The 16,671-nt window shown below is 60.7% G+C and overlaps 2 protein-coding genes across 2 annotated transcripts in view; one reads left to right on the top strand and one right to left on the bottom strand.

Annotated features, from left to right (window-relative positions):
* The window catches only part of GPR142 (G protein-coupled receptor 142), a 25,882-nt gene extending 13,114 nt beyond the window's left edge, over window positions 1–12,768 (bottom strand). Inside the window, exons 1-2 of the mRNA XM_039501976.1 lie at window positions 12,634–12,768; window positions 5,127–5,372 (exon numbers count right to left, since the gene is read on the bottom strand). The gene's annotated coding sequence lies outside the window, so the exon portion shown is untranslated. The remainder of the gene's footprint in view (window positions 1–5,126; window positions 5,373–12,633) is intronic.
* Window positions 10,389–16,671, top strand: BTBD17 (BTB domain containing 17). The gene is made up of 3 exons (XM_039501975.1): window positions 10,389–10,631; window positions 12,662–12,938; window positions 14,680–16,671. Exons 1-3 carry the CDS (start codon window positions 10,538–10,540, stop codon window positions 15,758–15,760), a joined length of 1,452 nt encoding a protein of 483 aa, XP_039357909.1. The 5' UTR covers window positions 10,389–10,537; the 3' UTR covers window positions 15,761–16,671.

Here is a 16,671-nt window from a genome sequence, read left to right as displayed (position 1 = left end):
GACTTTGGGGAGCCTTGGGTGTGCCGCTTCCCCTCTGTGTGCCTCGGTTTCACCAGCTGCAAAATGGGGCTAACGCTACGTCCCTACCGTATCTGGGAGCGGGCCTGGGAGGGGGATTCACGCTGGTAACTTGCTCTGCAATTATATCAGAGCAAATTAATGCCGCAGCACGGGGGTGATGCTGTCCCTTTCCTACAGCCTGGGTCATTCCCCCGGGGAAGTGCCTTAGATCCCAGCGGAAACCCACAGTCTTTGCAACAGCAGCCTCCGATTCTGCCCCCCAGGCCCAGCACACTGCCCCTCCCCCCACCCACAGTCTCTTCCCCAACAAATTATGTTCAGCTCTGTGTCTGACAGTTTGGTTCTTTACTATAGTTTCAGCCAGTTTGCCCGGTACTGAAGTCAGGCTCACCGGCCTGTAATTGCCGGGGTCACCTCTGGAGCCCTTTTAAAATGTGGTGTCACGTTAGCTCCCCTCCAGCCCTCTGGAACAGAAGCTGATTTCAATGATAGGTTACGGATGACCGTTAGTAGCTCCGTGATTTCCCACTTGAGTTCCCGCAGAACTCGGGTGATACCATCTGGTCCTGGTGACTTATTGCTGTTTAGTTTATCAGTTTGTTCCAGAACCTCCTCTACTGACACCTCAATCTGGGACCGTTCCTCAGATTTGTCATCTAAAAGGACTGGCTCAGGTTTGGGAATCTCCCTCACATCCTCAGCCGTGAAGATAGATGCAAAGAATTCATTTAGTTTCTCTGCAATGGCCTTATCGTCCTTGAGTGCTCCCTTAGCATCTCGAAGGTCCAGCGGCCTCACTGGTTGTTTAGAGACTCCTGCTTCTGATGTACTTTAACATTTTTTTGCTGTTACTTTTGGAGTCTTTGGCTGGCTGTTCTTCAAATTCTTTTTTGGCCTCCTAAATATATTTTTCCACTTCATTTGCCAGAGTCGATGCTCCTTTCTCTTCTCCTCACTAGGATTTAACTTCCACTTTTCGAAGGATGCCTTTTCGCCTCTCACTGCTTCTTTTCCATTGTTGTTTAGCCACGGTGCCACTTCTTTCGTTCTCTTACTATGTCTTTAATTTGGGTATACATTTAAGTTGAACCTCGATTATGGCGTCTTTAAGAAGTTTCCATGCAGCTTGCAGGGATTTCACTCTAGTATTTAATTTCTGTTTAACTAACCTCCTCATTTGTGGGTAATTCCCCTTTCTGACATTAAATGCTACAGTGCTGGGCCGCTGGGGTGTTTTCCCCGCCACAGGGATGTTACATTTAATTATATGATGGTCACTATTACCAAGTGGTCCAGCTAGATTCACCTCTTGGACCAGCTCCTGTGCTCCACTTAGGACTGAATCAAGACTTGCCTCTCCTCTGGACCAGCTGCTCCAAGAAGCAGACATTTAAGGTATCAAGAAACTTTATCTCTGCCTCCCATCCTGAGGTGACATGGACCCAGTCAACATGGGGAGAGTTGAAATCCCCCATTGTTATTGAGTTTTCCTGTCCTGGGGCTCCCTTCTCCGTCCCCATAGTGCGATCCAGCCCCACAAGTGCTGCAGAGCCAGACAGGCCGGCACGGGGTAAGCCCCCAGCGACTGGCATGCTCTGAAGGATGCAGAATGCAGAGGGGCTCTCAGCTCAGCTCAGCCCGGCCCTGCCCAGCCTGGCCAGGGGGAGGCGAGAGTCCCCGCTTGGCTCCTCTCCCCAAGCTCATGCTGCTGCCCCTCGGGGATACTGCTGAGATCTCCGCTGGGGTAACTTGCCCAATGCACCCCCAGGTGCCCAGTCCCATGGTGGGCACTTGGCTCATTAGACCCCACGGTTGGCAGCGATCCAGCCAGGCTGCCACCCCGCCCCGCAAGCTGTTGTTTTCCAGGCAGGCCGTTAAATGAGCCGTTGGCAAATGCAGCCCGAGCCATTAACCTGCAAAGAGCAGGCGGGGAGCGCGGCGTCCCCCAGCATCCCCCTGCACTCCCAGGCAATGCAGGAATCCCAGTACAGCCCTGTTTGCGCACCCCCAGCCTCACTCGCTCCGCAGCAGATAGCAGGTGTGCCTGGTGCTATCAGCCGGCCATCTGGAAGGCCCAGGGTCAGCAAAGACCTCACAAGCCTTTTGTCCCCTATCTCTCCGTGCCTGCGTCCCCCCAGGAGGCCGGGCTCTGAGCTCAGCAGATCTGGTGAGGAGATATTTACACAAGCACCTCTCAGCTCAGCCATCAACCCCAATGGCCAGCGCCAGGGGGGATGCTGCAGGCCTAGGACATATTGCAGCCAGAGCTGGGGAGTTCCTTGCTCACCATGATGGATCCTGCTGGAAATCCAGGGCCAAACCTCTTCTAGGAACCCAGAACCCACACGAGGGGAGTGTCCCATGCTAGCAGCTGGGCCATATAAGAGGATAAGAGTCTACTATAGGTGTCAGCTAGTGGAGCTACTTCTTCAGACCCTGCTGTCAGCTCATTTAGGGTTGGTATACACCCAGCGAGCAGGTACTGCCCAGGAGGCAGCAGCATAAGCTCCCTTCCCCCAAGCCTCCATCCCCTGCATGGACGCCCTCAAAGGAGAGGGGAGTTCAGTTTCCCTGTCCCATCAGCTCCTCATTCCCAGGCTGCCAAGAGTGAGCCTGGGCTTGCACTGTGGGCAAATGTCCACTAGGAGCCGCTCTGGCCCCACCCAGCAGTTCAAAGGGGAATGGCTCTTTGCCCCTACGGCCCTGGGCAGGATTCGAACCTGCCGCCTACAGGGTCTATAAAGACAATTCTGCTCTTCACAAGGAAGCAGAAGGAAGACACGAGGGCCAGCTGGGATCTCAGGTCTCCCTTGTGAAACAGTCAGCACAGGGAAATCATGTCTCAGTCTATTAGAATTCTTTGCGGGTATCAACAAGCATGTGGACAAGGGTGACCCAGGGATACAGGGTACTTGGACTGTCAGAAAGCTCTGGACAAGGTCTCACACGCCAGGCTTTTAAGCAGAGTAGGCAGTCATGGGATAAGAGGGAAGGTCCTCGCATGGATCAGTGACTGGTTAAAAGACGGGAAACAAAGGGTAGGAATAAAGGGTGAGTTTTCTCAGTGGGGAGAGGTAAATAGTGGGTCCCCCGGGGGTCTGTATGGGGGCCTGGGCTGTTCCACACATTCATAAATCCTTTGGGAAAGGGGCTAACTAGTGAGGTGCCAAGGTTTGCAGCGGATATAAAATTTCTCAAGCGCGTTAAGTCCCAGGCAGACGGTGAAGAGCTACAAAAGGATCTCACAAGCCCGGGAGACTGGGCACCAAAATGGCAGATGAAATTCAGTGTTGATAGGTGCCAAGTAACGCACATTGGAAAACATCATCCCAGCTATACATACAAACGGATGGGGGCTAATTTAGCTGTTGCCACTCAAGAAAGATCTTGGAGTCATTGTGGGTAGTTCTCTGAAAACATCCACTCAGTGAGCAGCGGCAGCCAGAACAGCGAACGGAGCATTAGGAACCATTAGGAAAGGGAGACAGGGGGTCCCCAGGAAATGTCTCCGTCAGTTCGTGTATCCGGCATTCAGCAATAGGGGAACGTGTTCTGATTCACGTCAGTCCTGAGCCGCACACCTGTCACTTCACCGTTTGCCTGGCTTTCCTTTGGGCGCTTCCCCCGGGATTCAAGAGGCACTGGGAGGGAGGGGGAGGAGCGGGGATGGGGCGCGCTCGGAGGAGGGGGTGGAAGTGGGTGGCAAGAGGCGGGTCGGAGGTGAAAGGGGGGGCAGGAAGAGGCAGGATGGGCCATTATTTCTTATGGGGAAAAATTCTCCGTATCCGTCGCCCTTTCCAGGAACACAAGCCTGACGTATACCGGGGACTCCCTGTAGCTAAGACAGAAAATATCACAATGCCACTGTATAAATCCATGGGACCCCCACCTATTGGATACTGCCTGCGGTTCTGGCTGCCCCATCTCCAAAAAGGTATGTCAGAACTGGCAAAAGTACAGAGAAGGGCAACAAAAGTGATTAGGGGGATGGAACAGCTTCCAAACGAGGAGAGATTAAAAAGACTGGGACTGTTCACCTTAGATGGCTGAGTATGATAGAGGCCTGTACACTCCTGGCTGGTGTGGAGACAGTGAACAGGGAAGTGTTATTTACCCCTCACATACCACACGGACCAGGGGTCCCTCAATGAAATGAACAGGCCGCAGGTTTAAAACAAACACAAGGCCGTATTTCTTCACACACCGCTCAGGCAGCCTGTGGAACGCGTTGCCAGGAGATGTTGTGAAGGCCAGAGGTATAACTGGGTTAAAAAACAAATTAGCTAAGTTCCTGGAGGACAGGTCCCTCTGTGGCTATTAGCCAAGATGCCCATGCTCCGGGTGTCCCTAAACCTCTGACTGCCAGAAGCTGGGACCAGACGACTGGCTCACTCGATAACTGCCCTGTTCTGCTCATTCCCTCTGGGGCACCTGGCATTGGCCACTGTTCGAAGACAGGACACTGGGCTAGATGGGCCATTGGTCTGACCAGTGTGGCCGTTCTTATGTTCTCCACACCCCCAAACCAGGCAGTGAATTAACCTCTTAGGCCCCACAGCTGCACCCACTTCGGGACGGGGGTTTCTCCCGCAGTCCTGCTGAAGTGGTGGAAGGTTTTCAGGAACCCGGAGGGGAGCAGGATGCTGTACCGGTGCTGGGGAGGGCTCTCCGGGCGCGGTGACCCTAGGCAGCACACCGGCACGATTGCTCTGCATTAGCACTTCCAGCTTGTTGACTCAGGGTGCTTATCTCCAGCTGGAGGGGCATTGCTGGAACGTGCTGTTTTGCACGCCCGAGATGGTGAAAGCCACGTGGCAAGCGAGAGCGCAGAGCTCACGTACCATGGTGCTGGGTGCAGGACAAAGCCTGGTGCTACCCGTGAGCCCCATGTGGCCCTGCTCGTGCTCTGGCCCAGCCTGACTGCCAGACCCTGCTGCTCCGCCAGCCGGGCTGGACTCCAGCTTTGCTCAGGGTTGCAGTTGTAGCTCTGGCTTCCCCGCACTGTCCCCGGTGAGCACAGCCCTGGCCTCCGGCTGGCACAGGGAGTGGTGGCAGCTCCCTCCCGGTCCCCCCAACACCTGCCCCGGCAGCACCTGGCCACGTACCTGCTGAGCCCAGGTGGGCATGAGCTGTGGCGCCGAGGTGCCCTCTGGTGGGCAGATGCATGCGCTGCACTCTCATGTTCTGTATGGCTGACCTTGCTAGCCTGCTGCCCGGAACCAGGCCCTGGCTGCAGCCGATTCCCTCCTGTGAGTAGCGCTGCCGGATCCGGCCCTGCTGTTGAACTGATTACATCACTGCGTTTCCTTCCCACCGCGCATCGGCACCACCACACGCCTCCTGCGCCGTTCCTGTTCAAAGCAAAACGACCCCAGGAGACTAACCCTGGGGCTTCCACTCAAACAGCAGGAACCTCACACACCCGAGCCAGAGGAGCGACCCTGTTAGCTGGCAGCGGTTGTAGGCTTTCATCCCCCTAGGGGACCAGGCACTACAGGAAGTTTTGACAGGCCCTGGGCTAGGAGCTGACAATCCATCTTCCCACTGCAGCTTAGCGGGGTCCCCTCCCCGAGCCCCTAGGCAGCCAGCCAGCTACTCAGGGACTATGTCAACATCTGGCAGCCCTGTAGCTAAAGCCTCCAAGGATGCCCAGGACTGACAGGCCTTGGGGGGATGCAGCGGGGCTAACGGGGGAATTCACGCTGCCTGCTCTGCAATGGGGTGCTCAGAGGCAGCTGGGGGGACATGGGGCTGTGTCACTCAGAGCAGGAAGATGAGGCCAGCTGCCCACCCCAGCTGCCAGGGCCCCCTCCATCTCCTGCCGTTGGGTCACACCTTTTCATGCAGCCTCACCCTGTGCCCAGAGGTGGGTCCTGCTGTCCAGTGCTGAGGGCCTGTGGGGTTCCCTGGACATACAGACCCCTTGGCATGTTGGAGGCCAGGAGCAGAGGGTCCCCCCGACCGGCAGATGGTGCCGTCGACTCCCTGAGCACCCCAAGACGAGCTCCCACCTGCCTGGCAGAACTTGGAGAGCAGCAGCAGCCCAGGGGCTCCAGCGGGGCTCCTTGTTGAGGCTGGACGAAGCACTGCTGTCCGGGACCGGGCGCTAGCCAGCTGCCAGGCTCAGAGCAGGAATCGTGGGCGCAGAATCTGGATTCCCTTTGGCCTGGTGCTGCGAGTGCTCTAAAGGTCTGATTGGAAACTGAGTTAGAGGCGCCGGCGGCTGGGCCTGGGTGGAGGCGGATTTCAGTGGCGAGCCAACGAGCAATCTGTTTAGCGCAAACCGAAACAAGCTGGTCGTGGCCCCAAAGCGAGAGCGGCCAGCCAGGGCTTTGCCCCTTGTCACTAACCGGGCTCCAGATCCCAGCGTTGGCTCAACGGGTGCAGCGTGAGTGTGAGGACGGGGCTGAGTTACAGAATATACCCCGCGCCTGCGAGCAGCGCCAGCCACATGCAGCAGAAAGCCTGGCCCAGACTCCCACAACTGTCCCTGCATTTTACACCTAGCGGAGCCCTGCTCCAGTGCAACTCAGCTGAGTCCAGGTGGATTTCCCAGGTGAGTCTGGGCCCCCAGCCCTTGCTGGGCAGCAGTTTCCGCAGCGCTCCAAGGCAGCGGAGTTAACTCACCGTCAGTCTGGGGGGTTGTTATGTCCAGGACCCCAAAGGGTGCCCCTCTCAGCGTAAATGCACCAAGGACTCGCGCCTCCAGGGTATCCCAGGGTGCTTCCCCCCACCCCCCGTGCTGCATGCTCGGCTGCCTCTGGGGTGGAGCGCAGCACCCGTGGCAACACCCAGTCGCTTTGGCCGGGCCCTGGAGAAGAGTAGCAGAGCCGCAGGGTGCCAGCATGGAGCCTGGCCGGAACGCAGGGGGTTCATACGCCGCGGGCTCTTTAATGGCCGCGTAGGGTCAGGGACGCCTCCAAAAGTCAGAGCTGGGTGAAAGCGGCTGGTTGGCACTTGGGGTGGTGAAATCTGGGCAGGCCTGGCACAGCCATTGTGCCTGCTCTGCACGGCAGCCGGGACGGGAGGGGGCCATAACAGGCTGGCCAAGGGCTCCATTGTCTTCTGTTACTGATCCGGAGAAACAACTGGCTGGTTGCCAGCGTGGGGAGGGGCAGGAAGGGGGGAGCGAGCAGGCAGCGGAGCCAGGCGTGAAGCGCACACCAGCCAGGCAGGGTTTTCACTTCACTTGGCAGCTTCGGACAAAAGCCGCACTGAAGCAGATGCCAGCTCTAATCCCATCAGCCCCGACAGCTACTCGATACATGGGACGGGCTAATCTCCCCCACCGCGGCACCGGCCTGGACTGGCTGCTCATGAGCGCTGAAGGTCACAGCAGCTGTTCGAGCCGTGCCCTGGGGGAGTGGGGTGCGCGTGTGCGAACCATCGAAGCTGCTGTCTGTCCCCGGCCCCAGCCCCAGTCCATGTGACTGCCAGCAAAGGCACATTCTGCTGCTCTCGCTGGGCTGGGGCCCCTTGAGCCAGGAGGAAGGGTGTCCTTGTGGATAAGGCACCGGGCTAGGCACCTGCTCTCCCATAGACTCCCCGTGTGACCTTGGCCACATCACTGCATCACATCAGGCCTCAGATCCCTCATCTGTAAAATGGGCAGAATTGTTTGTGTTAAAAACTAGAACGAGGGCCCCCATGAACTGGATTAACAGCCGGCAACCTGACAGGGCTCGGAATGTAACTGGGACCAGGGAGTCGCCATGGGGCGCACGTGGTTCCGGTGGGGTCCCACAGGGATCGGTTCTTGGCCCTTCACTAGTTAAAGTTTTTACCAATGACCCGGGAGAAAACAGAAACTCATCGCTGGTGAAGTTTGCAGGTGACACAGAAATTGGGGGAGTGGGAAATAAAGCAGAGGCCACGTCACTGAGACAGAGCCAGCTGGTATCGCTTGGTAACCTGGGCACAAGCAAACAATGGGTGGTTTAATAAGGAGAATTGTAACTGTAAACATCTAGGAACAGAACGCTGGCCATGCTGCCAGGCTGGGGGCTCTGCCCAGGGGAGCAGCGACTGTAAAATATTTTTGGGGGGTGGGGGGTGGAATTCAGCCGAACGTGAGCTCCCGGTGCACCACTGGCCAAAAGCACCGATGGGATCGTGGGATGCACAAACGGGAATCTGGAGGAGGAGCAGAGAGGTTATTTCACCGCTGTACTGGGCACTGGTCTGACCGCTGCTGGAATCCTGTGTCCAGTCCTGGTGCCACGATTCCAGAGGGATGTGGATAAATCAGAGATAGATCAGAGAAGAGCCACGAGAATGATCAGAGGGTTAGAAAACCTGCCTTGTAGTGACGGACTCAAGGAGCTCAGTCTATTTAGCGTAACACAGAGACGGTTCAGGGGGGACTGGATCCCAGTCTGGAAGCACCGAGCTGGGGAACTTTGATAACGGGCTCTTCAGTCTAGCAGAGGAAGGTCTCACTCCATCCACCAGCTGGACGCTGAAGCTAGACATAGTCAGCCTGGGAATAAGGTGGAACATTTTTAACACTGAGGGTAACTAACCACTGGAACAATTCCCCAAGGGGCCTGGTGGATTTGCCATCACGGCAATTTTGCAATGAAGCTGGGATGTTTGCTACAAGCTCTGCCCTAGGGATTGTGTGGGGCAGGTCTCTGGCCCGTGCTCTGCAGGGAGTCAGACGAGATGACCACAACGGTCCCGTCTGGCCCTGGAATCGATGACTCTCCACCTCCCATCTTGGTTCAGGCTGAGAGCTCTTTGGGGCAGCGTCCGGCACAATGGGGCCTCAGGCTCAGTTTGCTCCCCTAATACACAGAAATACGTAGGGTGGGGAGGGGCCAGGTGACCCCCAAGCCCCTCTCCCTGCTCAGCTAGCAGCCCCACCAGGTAAAGTGATACCGGTTCTCTGCCTGGCCCTCACAGCACACTAAGTGCTTTGCAGGTAAGGTGCCTGCCCCTTTGCCCCAGACGTGGGGAGAGGGTTACAGTGCCTGAGCTGGGGGAGACGGGGAGACCCAGGCGCCTGGCCAGTGGGTCTCCCAGGGCAGAGCAGATGGGGTCAGTTAGCCGTGAGGGGTGGAGGGAGCGAGGGGGCTGAGGGCGTGGTGGGATGAGTGGTGTGGGGTCTCCTAGGCACTGGTGTGGGGCTGGCCGTTGTCTGAGCTCTGTAGACATCTGGAGACCTGGACGTTCAGATTAGCCACCAAAGCGCCCCCGATGCCGGGGAGAAAGCAGCGCCAGCACGGCTGCCAGCGCCAGCCTCCAGTGCCGAGCTCTGCCGTCCAACGGGGAGTGGGGGGAAGCAAGGACACATCATCGATGTCCTGGCAGCCCGGGCCCAAGCGATCGACCGGCTGCGCTTTGCCAGCCGCTCCGGCTGCAGCAGGACACGCTCACAGGAAGGTCAAACACCTTGTGTCAGCAGCTAGTGCCCATCACCCGGGCAGGCTGGCATCAGGCACACCTCTCCCTGGTGTGCACGGCCCAGGCCCTTTTCTACCAGCGTCGTGTGACACCAGTGTGCTGGGCCCAGTGAAAATGTTCAGCTGCCATGGGGGGCCAATTCCTGACCCCGGTGTAAATCCGGAGCGATGCTACTGAATCCAGTGGGGGCCGATTCATCTGACACCAGCGTAACCCAATAGTGATGTTACTGACTCCAAGGGGGGCTGATTCCCCGTGACCCCAGTGTAAATCCAGAGCGACTCTGCTGACTCCGAAGGGGCCGATTCTCCGTGACCCTGGTGTAAATCCAGAGCGACTCTGCTGACTCCGATGGGGCCGATTCCCCGTAACCCCGGTGTAAATCCAGAGCGACTCTGCTGACTCCGAAGGGGGGCTGATTCCCCATGACCCCGGTGTAAATCCGGAGTGACTCTGCTGACTCCGATGGGGCCGATTCTCCGTGACCCCGGTGTAAATCCAGAGCGACTCTGCTGACTCTGAAGGGGGGCTGATTCCCCATGACCCCGGTGTAAATCCGGAGTGACTCTGCTGACTCCGATGGGACCGATTCTCCGTGACCCTGGTGTAAATCCGGAGTGACTCTGCTGACTCCGATGGGGCCGATTCCCCGTGACCCCGGTGTAAATCCGGAGTGACTCTGCTGACTGCGCTGCCCTGTGACCCTGCTGCAGACAGGCCCAGCCCTTCCTAGCCAGCGGGGCTGCCCGCGCGAGCCGTCCCCACGCCCGTCGAGCGCACAGAGCGGGATCAAGTGGGAACACGCGTTGGCATTTCGTGGCCTGAGCTCCTTCAGCGCAGGCTGCCAGGCGCTGGCGGGCGGGGGTGGGGGGGGGGCCCAGGGCAGCCCAGCCACCCCTGGGACAAGCTGCCAGCGGGCGGGCGGGCGCGCCACCGTGCTGAAAAGGAATCAATTCACCATCTGAAGTGGTTTCCTTGGTAACAGCTGTTGTCCGTTTCCACCAATCAATGGCGCGGGGCTGGGAGGGTCAGTGGCCTACATAAAGAGTCAGGGCGGCACATCACCCGCTCAGTGCAGGGCTGATCCCCTTCGCCGGGCGCTGGCAGAGCCATGGCTGGGCTGCTGGGGGCCAGGCCGGCCGTGCCCCGGCGAGGGGGCTGCAGCTGGGCCACCTTCCTGCTGCTCCTACTCCCCGTCCAAGCAGGTAAGGGAGGGCGCCTGGCTGCTGAGCTGTGGGGGCAGCGCCAGGGTCTGATCGGGGCGGGGGGGCCAGGGCGGGGCAAAGCAGATGGCTCTGGGGAAGGAGCCTGGGTATCCAGACAACGTTCCTGGCACTGCTGGGAAAGGGGCTGCACTGGCAGCTGATTGGGGCCACAGGACAGCCAGAGACTGGGGCATCCACCTTGACCTTGCAACTTGGGCCATTCAGCTCTCAGCCGAGCCCACGCCCCGATGGCGCCCTGGGGTGCTAGTGCCCCAGCCAGGCCCATGGGCGCGGCGAATCCGCGCCAGGACGGAGCGGCCAGGCCCCGAGCTGCGGTGGGACGGGAACGGCCCCCCGCCCCTCCGGCCTGGCTTGCAAGCAAGTTGCTAATCCCTGCTCAGTTGGGCTTAGTGGGGAGCTTTTGTGCGGGGAAGGGTAATCCGCAGGAGAACCACCGACAACGTGGATTTAAGAGCTATAATAGCGGGCCAAATTCACCGCGGGTGCAAGCAGCTCTGGCTCCAGGGAAGTTGAGGCAATCGTGCCTGCCACGTAGGCCAGTGCCACGGGGCTGGGTGCCAGGCAGAGGGAGCCGACAGGCCCTGCCGTTGGTGCTCAGAGGCCATGCCCAAGTTGGGGGCATTTCCTGCTCTCTGGATAACAGTCACAAACCCAGTCACCGCTGGCTTTTCGGGACGGATCCACAAACAGCGCGAGTTTGCCAGAAGCGGCTGCTCCGGGCGCTGTCCCTTGAAGGAGCGATTCCTCCCCCCAGCCCTGCATCTCCTCCCGTCCTGGCTGAGCAGCGGGAGCAGGAAGCTGCTGGAAAGCAGCACAGGGGAACTTGCCTTGGCAGCTGGGTTTAATTCATCCCGTTAGCTAAGTGGCAGCGTTTTCATTGAGTTAATGACGGGCTGTGAGTCAGTCAGGGTGGCTGGGAGCCAGCTCCTCGGGCTTAGCAAATACCCGCTCTGGTAGCCAGGGCCGGGGGAACCTCCCCCACTAGCTGGGATCGCCTCTGGGGGAGTGGGCAGCCGGTGCTGGGGGGCAGCCGGCACTGGGGGAGCAGCAGAAGTGTGTGCCATGCTCCCAGTCGCTCCATGAGGTGGGTGGCCAGTGAGCCCGTGGCCCATGCAAGAGACTGGGGTCCTCTGGGAACAGGCCAGCTGCGTAAGCCGTTTCTTCTTGCAAGGGGGTTCCCAGCAGCTCAGCTGTGGGGCAGGGAGCGGCACCGAAGCCCCAGAGTCGAGTAGCCTCTGGCTACCGCGTCTGGAACTGGACCCCAAGGCCAGCTGACAATTTCCCAGCCAGCTGCCAGCCCTGCGGGGGGTTGGGGCCGCGTGTCCCCGGCCCAGGGCTCGGATCCTGCCCTCCTGCGCACACGTTACGCTGATCTTCAGGAGCTGTTCCAGAGCCAGGGGCCCTTCTGCCGTCCGGGGAGAACGAACCCGCAGCACAATGATAACGCCCCAGGGCGGGTTTCTCTTCCCACTGCCCCCCGAGAGACCAGGGCCTGTGATCAGAACCAGCTGGGACCGAAGGCAAGCCCCGGAATGGAACGGGTCATGCTGGTTCTCTGTGGTTCCTCTCAGGGCACCAGGGGGGCGCGGGCTGAGTCCTCCGGGGCCGGGGAATGGCTGGACGAACTCCCGGGTCTCTGCCAGCCCTGACTTGGGGACGTTTGTAGCTCATCCTAGAGGACTGCAGGGGGGCTGGGCCGCCCCCCCCCGTGAACCCTTTGCAAGCTGTGCAGAGAGGCTGTGGGTTACAGCACGTTGTGTTGCGGCTTCCTGTGCCTGCCCGCAGCACCCCCATCACCTCCATTACTGTGCCCACAACCCCTCCTCATCCCCCCTATTCCCATCCTCCTCCCAGCCCCATGTGCCATTCCCAGCCCCCGCCAGCCATCGCGCCCAGGTGCCATCGCCATGGGCTGGCCTGACCCCCGCTCTCCAAGACAACTCCCATGTGTCCTGCCCCCCAGCCCCCTGCACATACCCACCGTTCAGCGTGTCTGTCCCCCCGCACAGCCCAGAAAGCGGATCTCAGCGGCGAGGCCGCCGGGGCCACCATTAACCACTCGCTGGCACTGATCCACCGGCTGCAGGAGCTGCTGCAGGACGGCAACGCCAGCGACACCACACTGCGGGTGCGCACCGCCGGCTCCGACGAGGTCAAGGTCTTCCACACCCACCAGCTGCTCCTGGCCCTGCAGAGCGAAGCCTTCGAGAGCCTCCTGCACAACCAGACCATGGTGACGCTGCACGAGCCGGCCGACAACGCCGCGCTCTTCGAGAAGTTCATCAGGTGTGTGTGTGTGGGGGGGAGCGGGGGGCTCTGACTGCCCTGGGTAGGTGGGGGAGCAGGGCACTGACATCCCTGGGCGGGTGGGGTGGGGGGAACTTCCTCACACAGGGGACCAGGCCACTGGCACCACTCCCCCATCTGGAGAGGCGCTGGGCACAGGGAGAGCCGGACAGGCCCGGTGCCAGCTACAACATGAGCCAGGAAAATACTGGCAGAGGGGCTGAGAGAAGAGGGGAGGGAGGGTATCAGCGGGGCTGGCTCCAGGCACCAGCAAAGGAAGCAGGTGCTTGGGGCTGCCAATGGGAAGGGGCGGCAGTCTGGCAGCAGGTCCCTCAGTCCCTCTCGGAGGGAAGGACCAGCCGCCGGATTGCCAGCAAAGAATGAAGCGGCGCAGTAAAGCTGCCGCCAATGGGACGGCAAAAAAGCTAGAGCCGGCTCTGGGAATCAGGGCTGTGGGTCGGGAGTGAGGGGCACCGGCAGAGCTGTGGGCAGGGGGAACCCAGGGCTGGGATAGCAGGGACTGTGGGTGGGGATTGAGGGGCACTGGCTCAGCTGTGTGAGGTGCCTGGGGCTGGAATCCCCCACTACCAGGGAGCTGGGCTCAAACCCTCATAGGGGAGCTGCACAGAGACGTCCCAGTCTGCCCCAGACCACACCAACAGTTTAGTTTAGGATGACCAGATGTCCTGATTTTATAGGAACAGTCCCGATATTTGGGGCTTTTCCTTATATAGGCACCTATGACCCTCCACCCCAGTCCTGATTTTTCACACTTGTCGTCTGGTCACCCTAGTTGTCTGGCAGTGGGTCGGGGTCGAGGGGCACCGGCAGAGCTGTGGGCAGGGGGAACCCAGGGCTGGGATAGCAGGAGGCAGTGGGTCAGGATTGAGGGGCACCGGCAGAGCTGGCGGAGGGGAGTCCAGGGCTGGGCTAGCAGGGGGCAGTGGGTCAGGATTGAGGGGCACCGGCAGAGCTGTGGGCAGGGGGAACCCAGGGCTGGGATAGCAGGGGCTGTGGGTCGGGAGTGAGGGGCACTGGCTCAGCTGTGTGAGGTGCCTGGGGCTGGGATAGCAGGAGGCTGTGGGTCGGGAGTGAGAGGAACCGGCAGAGCTGTGGGCAGGGGGAACCCAGGGCTGGGCTAGCAGGGGGCAGTGGGTCGGGAGTGAGGGGCACCGGCAGAGCTGTGGGCAGGGGGAACCCAGGGCTGGGCTAGCAGGGGCAGTGGGTCGGGAGTGAGGGGCACCGGCAGAGCTGTGGGCAGGGGGAACCCAGGGCTGGGCTAGCAGGGGGCAGTGGGTCGGGATAGAGTGGCACCGGCAGAGCTGTGGGCAGGGGGAACCCAGGGCTGGGCTAGCAGGGGCAGTGGGTCGGGAGTGAGGGGCACTGGCAGAGCTGTGGGCAGGGGGAACCCAGGGCTGGGCTAGCAGGGGGCAGTGGGTCGGGATTGAGGGGCACCGGCAGAGCTGTGGGCAGGGGGAACCCAGGGCTGGGCTAGCAGGAGGCTGTGGGTCGGGGTCGAGGGGCACCGGCAGAGCTGTGGGCAGGGGGAACCCAGGGCTGGGCTAGCAGGGGCTGTGGGTCGGGAGTGAGGGGCACCGGCAGAGCTGTGGGCAGGGGGAACCCAGGGCTGGGATAGCAGGAGGCTGTGGGTCGGGGTCGAGGGGCACCGGCAGAGCTGCCCTTCCCCATGAGGTGTGGGGAGAGCTAACGCCGGGGGTGCTGTGTCACTCTTTGCGCCCAGGTATCTGTACTGCGGGGAGATCTCCATCCTGTTGCACCAGGCCATCCCCCTGCACCGCCTCGCTAGCAAATACCGCGTCTCCACGCTCCAGCGCGGGGTGGCCGAGTACATGAAGAGCCACCTGGCCAGCGAGTCCAGCCAGGGCCACGTGGTCGGCTGGTATCACTACGCAGTGAAGATCGGGGACGCGGGCTTGCAGGAGAGCTGCCTGCAGTTCCTGGCCTGGAACCTCTCGGCCGTCATGGGCGGCGCCGAGTGGGCCACGGTGAGCGCGGAGCTGCTGGTGCTGCTGCTGGAGCGCTCCGACCTGGTGCTGCACAGCGAGCTGGAGCTGTACACCGCCGTCGAGGAGTGGCTGGGCCGCAAGCAGCCCGAAGCCCCCGTGGTGGTGAAGGTGCTGCGCTCCATCCGCTACGCCATGATCCCCCCCAGCCACCTGTTCCACCTGCAGAAGCAGTCGGCGGTGATGGTGCGGCACTACGGGGCCATCCAGGACCTGCTCTTCCAGGCCTTCCAGTTCCACTCCGCCTCCCCCATCCACTTCGCCAAGTACTTCGACGTCAACTGCAGCATGTTCCTGCCCCGCAACTACCTCTCCAGCTCCTGGGGCTCCCCGTGGGTCATCAACAACCCGGCCCGCGACGACCGCAGCACCAGCTTCCAAACCCAGCTGGGCCCCAGCAACCACGACGCCAGCAAGCGGGTGACCTGGAATGTCCTCTTCTCCCCACGCTGGCTGCCCGTCAGCCTGCGCCCCGTCTACTCGGACTCTGTCTCCGGAGCCATCCAGTCCATCCGGATCGAGGACGGGCGGCCCCGGCTGGTGATCACCCCGGCTATGACCAGCTCCGACTTCGCGGGCGTCAGCTTCCAGAAGACCGTCCTGGTGGGGGTACGGCAGCAGGGGCGAATCTTCGTGAGACACGCCTACAGCTTCCACCAGAGCACGGACGAGCTGGCCGATTTCCTGGCGCACGCCGACCTGCAGAAGCGCACCTCCGAGTACCTGATCGACAACTCCCTGCACCTGCACCTGATTGTCAAGCCTGTCTACCACTCGCTGATCAAGGTCAGGAAGTAGCTGGGCAGAAAGGTGCTGGGGACTGGCTGCTCAGGGTGACCCTGTAGCCTGGCGCGCTGGGCCCAGACCCTGGAGAGGGCGGCCTGTGCCCCACGCAGAGAACCGCTGAGCTCACAAAGCTGGGGGGTTCCTAGATAGAAGTGAGTTAAAGCAGCGAGATTGTTTCCAGAGATGTACCTGCAAGGGCAGCTCCACCCCTTCCGACTTCAGAGCCCCTGTGGGGGATGACCATGGCGCCACGTCTCCCCCAGGCTGGGCTCTCGGGGTGCTGGGAGGGTCAGAGCCTGCGGATACAGGCAATGGAAGAGGTGTCCCCCCTTGGGAGGACACTGAGAACCAAGCCCCTGAGTGTCTCTCTTCAAAATTCAACCTCCGCCCCCCGGCCCTTTTAAAGCTAGTTCTGTTGTCTGCTGCGTGCACTCGCCCCCAGCTCCCAAGAGGGTCTGACACACACTGTCACTCCAGGCTTGGAGCAGGGAGGGCTTGTCTGCACTGGCAGGTTCCACCATGGGAACCAGCCGGGTCCCCACCCAACGCTCCCATCGCTGGCTCTCTGGGCATCCTCCGGGCCAGTCATCCCGGCTCCCAGCACGGTGGGAGTCCCAGCCTGGCAGTGCTAGCGCAGGGCACCCTGGTGGGGTAACCGAGGGAATTCAGAGTGTTCCCCAGGAGGGATTCGCCCACTCGGCTCCCCCGGTTCTGCTGCACCTTCTGACCCGGCTGAGCCACTCAGAGCCCCCCGCGCTGCATCGCGGGACGTGCCAGGCTGGGAGTTCCCAGCACGCGCTGCGTTCTCCTCTCCTCCTTCCATGGACCTGACGGACAGACAGACACCGGCTGCTTCTCTTTGCCTCCCGGGCGATGCTCGGGGCCTCCTGGACAAGCGCCACTTGCACCAACTTCCAAATAAA

Source organism: Mauremys reevesii, linkage group 15, assembly GCF_016161935.1.
Source record: "Mauremys reevesii isolate NIE-2019 linkage group 15, ASM1616193v1, whole genome shotgun sequence".
Taxonomy (NCBI): domain Eukaryota; kingdom Metazoa; phylum Chordata; order Testudines; family Geoemydidae; genus Mauremys; species Mauremys reevesii.
Note: the sequence above shows the minus strand (reverse complement) of the source record. Positions and strands in the feature narration are given on the sequence as shown.

What these genes read in the sequence shown, in the direction of transcription:
- BTBD17 (XM_039501975.1), top strand. Translation starts at nt 10,538, where the DNA reads ATGGCTGGGCTGCTGGGGGCCAGGCCGGCCGTGCCCCGGCGAGGGGGC. An exon ending in CCTACTCCCCGTCCAAGCAG is followed by an intron (nt 10,632 to 12,661) that starts GTAAGGGAGGGC and finishes CCCCCCGCACAG; the next exon opens with CCCAGAAAGCGGATCTCAGC. An exon ending in CTCTTCGAGAAGTTCATCAG is followed by an intron (nt 12,939 to 14,679) that starts GTGTGTGTGTGT and finishes CTTTGCGCCCAG; the next exon opens with GTATCTGTACTGCGGGGAGA.